Genomic DNA, 10991 nt, shown 5'->3' on the forward strand with positions numbered 1-10991 from the left:
AAGCAAAAAATACTTCACAGGGACACCTAGGTGGGAATAAAGCCTAATCACACTCCATCCTGCTTTAGGTTTTTTTAGATTCACTTTTTGCTGAAAAAGAGGTAATGTACAATTAAAAGATAATGTACAATCATATATAAATGCTTTTCCACTACCATCTCAGGTGAATGGAAAAATTTTTAAAAAAAGAAAAAAAAAGAAAGAAAAATAAAGAATAAAAAGATGTAGCTGCAAGTCAGTCTTTAAAATAATTTAACTATATAAACATAGAAGCAACTTAAAAATTCTAATGTTTCTGGAATAATATTTAATTATGAAATAACTGTAATATGGCACAAAAACAAATTGCTTCCATTGTGGAATGACAAGTTCAAGAGTCACGTTTGGTGAAATTCTTTTATTTATTTATTATTTTTCCTGAGAGATGTCTTGAGAGCCTTCAAAGTAATTTCAACAGAAATCTAAGATTTTACAGTCTCTAAGTGCATATGTCTTCTTTTTTGTCCATTTGGCCACAATATTTACAATATTAAAAAACACAACACACTAGCATAAAAATCCCAGATGTACTAAATGGTTTCCATCAATTTTCTTAACCGTTTATCCAGATCCATGTTTTAGCCATCACTGGGTGAGAGATGGGGTACATTGTGGACAGGTCTCCCATCTATGGTGTGAGTGGCTTCACCTGAATTTATTTATAATACAACAAAATAAAATACTCTTTTTTTCTTTTTAAAATATTTTATTTTTTTATTGTCTCCAAATGTTTTAAATGCACACAGGTATCAGACAACAAGAGAAAAAAAAAAAAAAGGGAGAACTGATGGAAATAGCAGATCTATAAATAGCCCTACATGTTCTGATATAAGTCGGGCATTGATATTTGGACTGATTATTAAAACAACACAAGAAATTACAAACAGTTACAACAATCAGACAACTTTTAGGGTCTAAGGTTTTGCAGACTGCAAGAGTAAGGAGAACTGAAACGTCTCTGGCATTCAGAGCAATAAAGTATGAATAATATATTCCTTTGTTTCCCAATACAACCATTCATCAAATACAATGATAAAATAATTTATCAAAAATATTGTTTTTCATTAATTCTCTACTATCAATCGACTTAATCTAAATTTGGGCCAAAGTTACACAGGACAACGCTGAATATGGAAATGTAGAAAAATAGTGATGACATATACGACCCACTAAAAGGTAAAGAGTCCTCCGTATTTACATACAGATCATTAAATGTCCTGACGCCTGGAAGCTTAAATACTTACAGTATTTTTCATCGCTTTGATTTACAGATTCATATTTTGGTTTAATTTCAAAGAGTCAAACTCTCCAAAAACAAAAAAAGTTATATTTGAACAATAGATTCCACAATGATGAATATGAGCATCATTACAGTACTTTATATTTAAGTAGCTCCAGTTAACACTTAAATGTGTTGACCACAGGTGGATCTTAAAGGATAAGGCAGGTGATATCCCATCCATTTAATAATTCAACAAATCCCCCAAAAAGATCAAAACCAAAAGACACATTATTTTTAAACTCCTCCAGAGCATGGCTGTCAGCTCATAAACTTAAGCCAGTGGGTTTTGCAGTTTTTAGCAAGTAATTATTCATAAATAATTAATACTTGTGGTTTTGTCTGTATCAGCATGACTGCATACGTGAGCTGTTGTTCTCATGGTAATGAAACGTCACACCTGAGGGGTGTAGTACAAACAAATTTCCCCATAGCCAGGCTTTCTTTGCCTCTGCTGGCTCAACAAAACCTAAAACCACAATTGGAGATAACAGATATGACAACAGTGGTTCTTATCGTTCTCTGTTAGGCGAGGTTTTCTGAGTGCTAACAAAGAGGGCATTTCACAGGTCACGTGACTCTTCTTCTTCTGCACAAAAGGTTCCCTATGTCTGTTGCCTAGTCGATCAGAGATGTTATCAGATGATAAATTGGTGATGCATGAAGATAACATAAATGACAACAGATTAATGCTGCAGAAAATGATTAATCTTGGGATTTATCCCAGAGCCATAAAATAAACATTTTAATTCAAGTTAATTATTTTAGTGCTGAGTGAGCCCTCTGAAACTTTCAGCTGCTCGACACAGCACTTTAAACCATTAATATGACTTTGTAGTACACCCCTCTGGCTGGATACACACCGCACTGTCAATCGATTCATTACTGATTCTAGTCTTTTGATGGGATTTAACGATAATGGAAACACATAATACCATAGGACTTATCCTTTAAAACGCCCTTAATCATGCAGAAACAGAGCCTTCCCTTGTGTCAAAACAAGCAGCATGTTCACCATATCAACAGGACATGGCAGTTTGCACACAACAGTTAGGCAAGACCTAAGATCTTAAAGAGGAGAGGCACAAAGCACGCACAACTAAAACCCACAACACTGTAGACGATGTAACGATACGGCAGCTCCACTTTCATTTGCTGTCTCGCCCGTCTTACATCGTCCATGGGCAGCCCAAATAGTCGGCATAAGAAAGGAATAGTCACTGCTTTCATAATCATCCTCGTGACGAGGAGTACGGCGACTCCGATGAAGAAGCGTAGCATGGAGCGCAACACCAAGCTAACGCTGAGTGATGGCAATGTTAGAGGAAGCGATGACAGTGGAGGATCCAGCTGGAGGCCCAGCTGATAGTTCACGTGGGAAGCTAAAGCAGCTCCTGCCCCAGTGCCCAGAGCTTGAGCTGTATCGCCCCGAGAGGTGCTCCACGAATCCAGAGAGAAAGCCACAAGTCCGAAGCCCACATGTGATATGACAATCATAAGTGGAGCGTAGCTGCCCATCATGTAGTAGTTGTCAATCTTCCCCAGAATTGGTTGGAAGAAGGCGAGAATAAGGAGGGTGTACAGGAAGCCAGTGATTACCTCCTGAAACACAGGGACATAAATCATTGTAAAGCAGCATTTAAGGAAAGACAGAGTGCTGACAAAGCATATTTAGGGCTGATGATATATGTTTAATAACAATTTAACTTTTTTTTTTTTAAAGTAACAGTAGTACACACATCTAATAAACAACCAAATAAAAAAAATGCTTTGCTGCTACCTGTCCTGTAGGAGGTGCTACAATTACACTTTCCTCCATGAAACATGTCCTTTAAGTTGCAGATTACTCCACAGTCATAAAAAAGTCCAGTTAGGATCAGGTGAGGTGCTGACAGATGAGCAGGTGTTACCATTGGAAGAAGCAGTATCTCCATAGAGCTGCTACCAGGTCACAGGTTTGCAGGTCACAGTATCTAATCTAATCTCAGCGCTTTAATTTGTTTATTGGCTCTGTTAACATCATGTTCCATGAATTATAAATGTCAACTTCATACTTATGTTATAAATCTGTTAATGAGCTTAGCATTGTGTTTTAGTGACAATGCAGAAATGCTAAAATACTGCATCTTCAAATTATATTTAAATAAATCCAGGAAAAAGTAATAACAATTATTACTAAACCCTTCTCAGGATTATTTCTTTTTCCAAATTCCCAAGGTTTCCCTAATTACAATAAATTTTACCTTTTCCCTAAAAAGCCAGCCTGAAAGACCATTAACCAAAGGCCAAGAGATGTTTTTTATCAGAGGTTTCCAAAACCCAGCAGTATGGTACGCAGATTAAAAAGAAAAAAAGAAAAAAGAAAAAAAAAAGCACTTACTTCCTCTAACTGCTACACACAACAGGAAATGTATTAAGTAATCAGAAAAAACTGAATTTGATACTAACAATTGGAAAAATAATGTTTTGTTTTCAACTAAAAGTCATCTGACAGCTCCTCTCACTGCAACAGTTGGACCGAAAGTAATTTTAAGTATGCATGCAAGTGATATCTGAGATATGCACGCCACTCGCAGCAGGTATCGTGACAGTGGAAGTTCTCAGAAATGCATTTTGCCTTACCAAAGTTTCATATTGAGGCTACACTAAGACTATAGTATAAGAAGGCAAATGCCTGCAGGCCATAATGGAAGTAAAAGATGCTGAATGAGGATCACCACTGAGAACATTTAATTTCAGGTTAAAAACTGCAGTTGCTTACCAGAACGGAGTGCATCCCCATGTAGACTCGGCTTACACAGACCAGGACACTCCAGCTGAGAGCCACACAGAAGCCCAAGAGGAAAGGATACTATAAGAGAAAACAGAGAATGCATTAAAAAAGCTGAGAAGATGTCGTAATTGGAACAAAGCCAAGCTACCCAGGATGTTCACCATCAGTGGAAATCACAGCTTTAAAAACTGCTGTGATCAGCAACCTAAAGCATATTGTATTTGAAACTGATGCAAGGGTCACTGAAAACGTATTGTGAAAACAACTCTGAGTCTCCATTAGTCTGCCCTTTGTCACAGTAGTGCATCAAAAGCTGAATGCTAACATCAGCATGCTCACAATTGCAGCAATGTTGAGACATCCGTTTACCATGATTAGCACCTTACTCAGCGTTTCCTGAGTAACATGACACGACTATCAGTTGAGAATGGCATTACTTGTGTAAACTAAATGCAAACTGAACTATTGGTAGAGTAAGCTACGACCTGATTTTATCTGTGTGCGAAAATTCGAGTTAAGTTTGATCAATATTTATCGTGGGTGGACGTGAAAGAGTTACAGATTTCCTGGAAAAAGTTGTTGAGATATTTAATTCAGAACCACAAATGTCAGCTTCACCGTGGTGCAAGATGAAAAAATAAATAAATTAGCTGCTTCATCCTCTGAACCAATCAGTTGGACTGACCGAAAAACCAACAATCAATTCTAGCAAATATTGGCCTTGGAGATGGCTCTCAGCCTATCAGCAAATAAGAAGCCATTTACCAATGGCAGTGGCCAATGATTATCTCTTGTTCCATATTAGCTTTGGCTAAAGATTTAAAAATAGTGCAAAGAAAAGCTGGAAGTCTTTACACCAGCTGGGTTATTTTCATAAAACCTCTGGCACAAAACGGATAATAAATAACACCAAAAAACAAAAATTAAAACCAAATAGCCGCACTGGCTATCAGCCAAATTGTCATCTATATATTTAGATAACCCTCCCGCCATACTATGACAGCTTTTTATGGCGTATATCTTATCTTTTGAAACCTTTTGTAACCTTCTTCTCTGAAATTTTTCACCTCTTCCTCTGAAGTCCTGACACTGCAGCAACTTAACACGGAAGAAGGTTCATGCAGTTCAGAGAGCTACATTTATTCAGTTCAAGGCTTGGTTCCAGGTGTACCATCAACACACACTTAATCAGGTACTGAGCGCTTCCTCCCTGGTGCGGACCTTCCTTTCTCTCTCTTTCCATCCTTTTTATCTCTCGGCACAAACCCCCCTTTTATATCCTCTCCCTCTCTGTTCCTTACTTTTGTCTCTGCCATTGCTCAAAGAAACGACACAGGCCAAATTCTTAGGCAGCTCCTGTTTTTGTCTCTGCTGTGTCCACAAAATAGAAATAACAGTTTAAGAAGAGACATATAATGGACCCCTGTTATCTTTGTTTCGTGTACTTAGGCTTGTTTTACTGTACCACTGTGAAGGAAAACATAGTGAGGCAAATGAAAGACAGGTGTGAAAAAATGAGGTCTTTCAAATCAAAAAAAAAAAAAGATTAGGTAAGCATTAACTGTAGTTTTATGATGAATTCACTACTCAAAGTTGCATTTAAGAGTTGTTGCCACCTCTATTTTGGGACAGAGTACATTTCTTTTTTTGGTCATTTATTGATTAAAAGTTCTCATCACTCAATATAACCCATTCACAGCTTTAGACACATGTTTATCTGTATTCATTGATGCGTTTTAAGTTCAAACCATTTTACTGACTATGCAGGCAGTGGATCGCTTTTGTTTGGAGCATGAAGGCTGGAAAAAAAAATGTTTTGTGTTCTTCGATCTGGTCGAACTGGACTTCCCCGCCCACTTTCCTAGAAAACCGACTCAATCAATGGATACCTTTGACACTTTCTCCTCCCAAAGCGCATTGCTTCCTGCTCTTGCTCTGATATTGTGATACTGTTCATTTAAATAAAAACAAAACACAGCTTGGTTCTTTCTCCTTATGTGAACCTCTGTAATCCAGCTGTCAGTCCACTTCTTTAATGTCTTGTTAGGGGCACAAATCAAAGCATAAGCTTGATATATTACAGCTTTTGTTACGATTTGATCTAAGCTGTGCTGTTCTTCATTAAAGACTGGTCACTGAAGACTAACTGGGATTTAAATGGTAGTCCTTCAGTCGGATTGGCCGGCTCTTTGACACAGAGGGGCCCTGCACAAAATAGTGTATGCTGGGCTTTCTGTTGGTTTGCGCTTTTCAATGTCAAGTTTACATGAAAAGAAAAAAAAAACTAAACAAAAAAGAAAACATTTGGACCCTACCTCTGAACTTGGCACCTCTGCCCACCTGTGCCGTGAGTTATCAAAGTGTCCTCATATCCTGTGTTAAAGCTAGACCTTTGAAATCTAAGGCAACATGAAGAAGAAAAGCATTTACAATGGTGTTCAAAGAGCATGCCTTGACCTGGAATTTCACATTTACAAATCATTTCTGAAGACAGCATGTTTCACTGAGTAGCATAACAATTGGAAAAGCTTTGTATTGAGATCGCAGTAAAAGTAAAGCAAGCTAGTATTTGACAGATGCTGTCAAAATATTCCAAAATGAGCCTCTGCAACCTTTAGAAATCATATTTATGGCTGAAATATTACAAAATAAAAAGTTCACCAAGTGACACAAAAAAAAGAACTGAAACTGCTAAAAGGCATGCTTACGCAGTATTTCTCTTGCATATCCAGCATATTTTATATTTGAGCAACCAAAAATAAAATTGTTGCCTTTGCAAAGTAAAATCATTAAAAGTGCAATTTACAACAAGGTTTCATAAGCGGCCTGTACTGGATTAAAATTCTTTTTTGTTTATCAAATGGCCAAATAAAATAACAGGAAAATATATTAACTTTTTTTTTTTAAGTCAACACAGACTCATGTCCTTGAATATATGCAGATTAAACAAGCAGTCACCTGTGTGCAGTCATATCACAAAAGTCTATTCTAAGCCTCTGCTATACAGCTGAAAGTAACATCTAGTGCTCCTGCAAATGCAAACATCCTTTTGTACAGTCCTCCAAAATCCCAACTGCACAGTGATCAGTGTTGATGACCCTGTGCTTCAGAGCTCACCGGGAATGTGAGAAGTGTGAAAAAAGCATCAAAGAAAACAAAAATACAGTATAAAACATACAGGCAGTGGCTGCAGTGGACATTTTTTAAATTGTTTTTAATATTTAGTTTCACTTCAGCCCTTTGTATGTTATAGCTTCAATCTTCTCCACGGCTGGCTAGTGGACCGACAACAACACAAACATGAGTAGCCCTAAGACCGGTTGCACCACATATTTTTTACACTGCCCAATCTGACAAGAAACACTCTTCAGCAGAGAGACAGGCAGTCCAAAAAACTGCCAACTGACTATTTACAGGCTGCCATAGCTGAACAATAATTTCCCCCTTAACAGAATACAGACTTATGTGTTGGTCTTAAATGATAAATTCTGATAAGCTATAGAAATCTCTCTTACTATTTCAGTTTTCTGAAAGATGATTATAATTTTAAAGGATGATCCACTTTGCAGGACCAGCAGATGTGTCAAATAGCACTTTGTAGTAAAAACATAAAGCAACACTGGGGATTCAAACTCCAGGGGTGTAACAGTGTGCATACAAAGCATATGCATCCTGTTCAGGCCTGTTCCTGTCCAGAAGAAAGCCATTGTGTGGATTGTGCCTTGAACACTTGGCTATGAAACTGGGACAAGTGGGATCTCTGTTTTTCCACACAGTCGGAGAGTACTGGAGTCTCTCTACAACTTTAACTACAGTAATCATAGTTTTATTTGGATTGATCATGCTGACCACCATGCACAATGAAACATTCAACTCCCTAATTGTCCATTCTGGGACAGAAAATACCCCCGCTGGAGACAAAGATCTTTGGGGTTGTGTCCACTGTCAAACTCTAACAAATCAAACAAAAAGTTTTTTGGTTGTTTTTTTTGTTTTTTTTTAATTGCATATCTTATAATAGTAAAATATCAAACTGCTGCTACAGACAAACTGAGCCAGTGAAGCTCTGATCTAGTCGCCTAGAGGTCAGTGGGGAAAAACTTCTACTGGACACTGTAATTTAGTTGTTTTTTTTTTTTCTTCTGGGGTCTGTCTAGCTATATATTTATTACACTTTTTTAATCCGATTAAAGCACCTGGACTGTGTACATATGCTCACCTGCCACCGTCCGTAGGTCAGCATGAAGAGACAGAAAGGCAGGGCCGTGCCCGTCATGGCGTGCGTGGATGGCATGCTGTACTCGGAATTGTAGAAGACCTCCACCTTTACCACAGGAGGAGAGGCCGGTCGGGACCAGCGGATCATGTCCTTGGTGGACTGTCCCACGAACAGGTTCCAAGCCCAGACCACGATGAGTCTCCGGCTGACCAGGGCGTCGATGTTCCATAAGACGAAGGGGAAGAAGATGATGAAGAACATCTCGTTGCCCAGCTCAGTGCCAAACGTGAACAGGTAGAACAGAAACTTGTTGTGGATCAGGAACTCCTGACCGGTATCTCCGGTCAGTGAGTTCCTCCGGAGGGGTTTTGCTATAGTGGTTTCTGAGTCTGCTGCTGCTGCTGCTGATGATGATGATGATGATGAGCTATCGGGCCCGGTGGTGTCGTCTCCCAGCATCCCGTTAACTTGCGGCGTGGGACCATCTCCGGCTGCTCCATTTCCAACACCTGCATCTGAGCTCTGTGCACCTTGCTGGACCCGCTTCCTCAGCCCCGGACGGTCCGGCTCAGACACCCCGCGCTCCGGTGCTTTCGGTGCATCCGGAAATGTTCCTTCAACGCCGCAGAAATGTTGAAACCTTGCTACAAGTTCTGGGTCCTGTAGATAATTACATATCTGCACAAACGTCTTTACAAAGTTCGCCATATTTTAAAATAATTTATATCAGCTAGCAAACAGGAGTTAACTCTATTTAGTCATAAAAAGCGGAGTTCATTATCCAGGAAGCTAGACAGAAGTGCAGCTTGGCGGCCGTTGCATTCCTCTCAAACAAAATACCACAAACCGAGCAAGCAGAGCGGCTAGGAACGCCTCTATCTGCTACCTGCAACCAAAGCACCGACCTTGAATGACAGCATGGAAACTCTGGCCCCGAGCATACAAAGTCCGTGACAGTTAACCATTACTTCGCAGCGTATGTAACTCGAACTCATACAAACAACAACTAACTGCGTCAGGCCGTTATTCCTCGTTTTGCTAGGATTCTTCTTCGTCTGATTTAATGTTGTCAGGCCAATGCACATGTTCAGCTAGCACCCCCTGCTGAACATGTTGCACATTACACATGATCCAATTACTGCAAGACGATGATGATGTGAGGCATCCCGTCTGATGATGACTGATTAAAGAGATACATTAAGACACTTCCTCTGTAGTTTGGTTAGGTTAGATCACACTACTACATGTTGTTTTTTGTGATCTTTGCATAGCACTAGCTTATATCAAATATTTATTGACACACACCTGTCAGAGATTCATTGTAGGTATGAATAGATTTGAATAGCTTAAGAAACTGATACACAAAAAAGAAACATTCATTTATTGAAACATGTGCAAATACTGTGTATGAGGCAAAAATAGAGTTCTAATGAGCTCTAAAATAATTTTTTGGTATGACCACATTTATTCATCAACACAGCCTGAACTCTTGCAAGCTTTAAGTTGTCTTCGGGAATAGTTCTCCAGGCTTCTTGAGGGACTATTAAAGCTCTTCTTTGGATGTTGACTGCCTTTTGTTTTGTTGTCTGTCAAGATGATCCCACACTGCTTTAATAAGTTGAGGTTCAGGCTTTGGGAAGGCCAATCCATGACTGATGGTGATCCATTAAATGTTTTTTCTCTCCAGCTATGTCATTATTGTACTGTCAGTGTTTTGGGGTTCATAGTCATGTTGAAAAAGGCTCTTGCAAGTCAGGTGCTGTCCACATATTGGGATTTGGATCATAATATGAAATTATTTTTCTGCATTCATAATTCCATTAATGTTGATAAAATCTCCAACACTGCTGGATGAAATGCTGCCCCCACTCATGACAAAGCCGTCACCGTGTTTTAAAGATGACTGTAGACACTCATTGTTGTGTCTCTGTCCTAACTTTTATACATACTGTCAATGATTTGAGCCAATAATTTCACATTTGGATTAATTATTATTCTATTTGAAAGCCTGGAGAATTATTGCTTTTGACTAAAAATATAACAAAACAAAAAAAAGCCTGGCTCCTTGGAAGCAAAATAAAGAAATGAAGACTTTTGCACATTCATGTATCGATATAACTGTATTTTCCTCCAGCTTCCTAATAAACCCATGAAAGGATGACAAATTCCTGATATCAGATGTTTCACCATCATGCACGTTTTCTGAGTATTAAAAAGAAAAAATATAAAACCCCATATTTTAACACGTATTTTAAATACAAATACGCGTCCAACCCCAGCATTTAAATTAATGCGGAAAGAAATCAGACATTTCAGGCCAGCTCGTGCGTCTGGACGGAGTTATGTATAAAGTGGAAACCTGAGACAATAATACCAGCAATACTCTAGAAAAAGACCTTAAAAATAAAAGTTTGTTTTATCAAGAACTAACAGTTAGTCCAGTGTTGGGCCAGTGTAGATTAGTGTGGCTACAGTGTAAGCATCGGTGGATATTAATTACAATTGACTTTGTGCACCCAACCAGCTCCAAATCTGGCCCAGCTCCATATGATTACAAAGAGGCTTTTATTTTTGAAGCCTCAGTCCGGATACACAGAGCTACATCGTAGCGATCTTGACTCCGGTGGACCAGGCTCCCGCCGGGCAGACAACGGAGAAGGGTCAGTTAGTACCAGCACGAC

The 10991-nt window shown here is 38.9% G+C and overlaps 1 protein-coding gene across 1 annotated transcript; it reads right to left on the reverse strand.

The window, feature by feature from the left end:
• Positions 1-769: 769 nt before the first annotated feature.
• Positions 770-9373, reverse strand: LOC102211399 (sphingosine-1-phosphate phosphatase 1-like). The gene is made up of 3 exons (XM_005734382.2): positions 8311-9373; positions 4080-4169; positions 770-2920 (listed from the first exon to the last, which is right to left on the reverse strand). Exons 1-3 carry the CDS (start codon positions 9016-9018, stop codon positions 2369-2371), a joined length of 1350 nt encoding a protein of 449 aa, XP_005734439.1. The 5' UTR covers positions 9019-9373; the 3' UTR covers positions 770-2368.
• Positions 9374-10991: the final 1618 nt, after the last annotated feature.

Source organism: Pundamilia nyererei, unplaced genomic scaffold (assembly GCF_000239375.1).
Source record: "Pundamilia nyererei isolate P.nyererei 1_Seehausen unplaced genomic scaffold, PunNye1.0 scaffold00058, whole genome shotgun sequence".
Classification (NCBI taxonomy): domain Eukaryota; kingdom Metazoa; phylum Chordata; class Actinopteri; order Cichliformes; family Cichlidae; genus Pundamilia; species Pundamilia nyererei.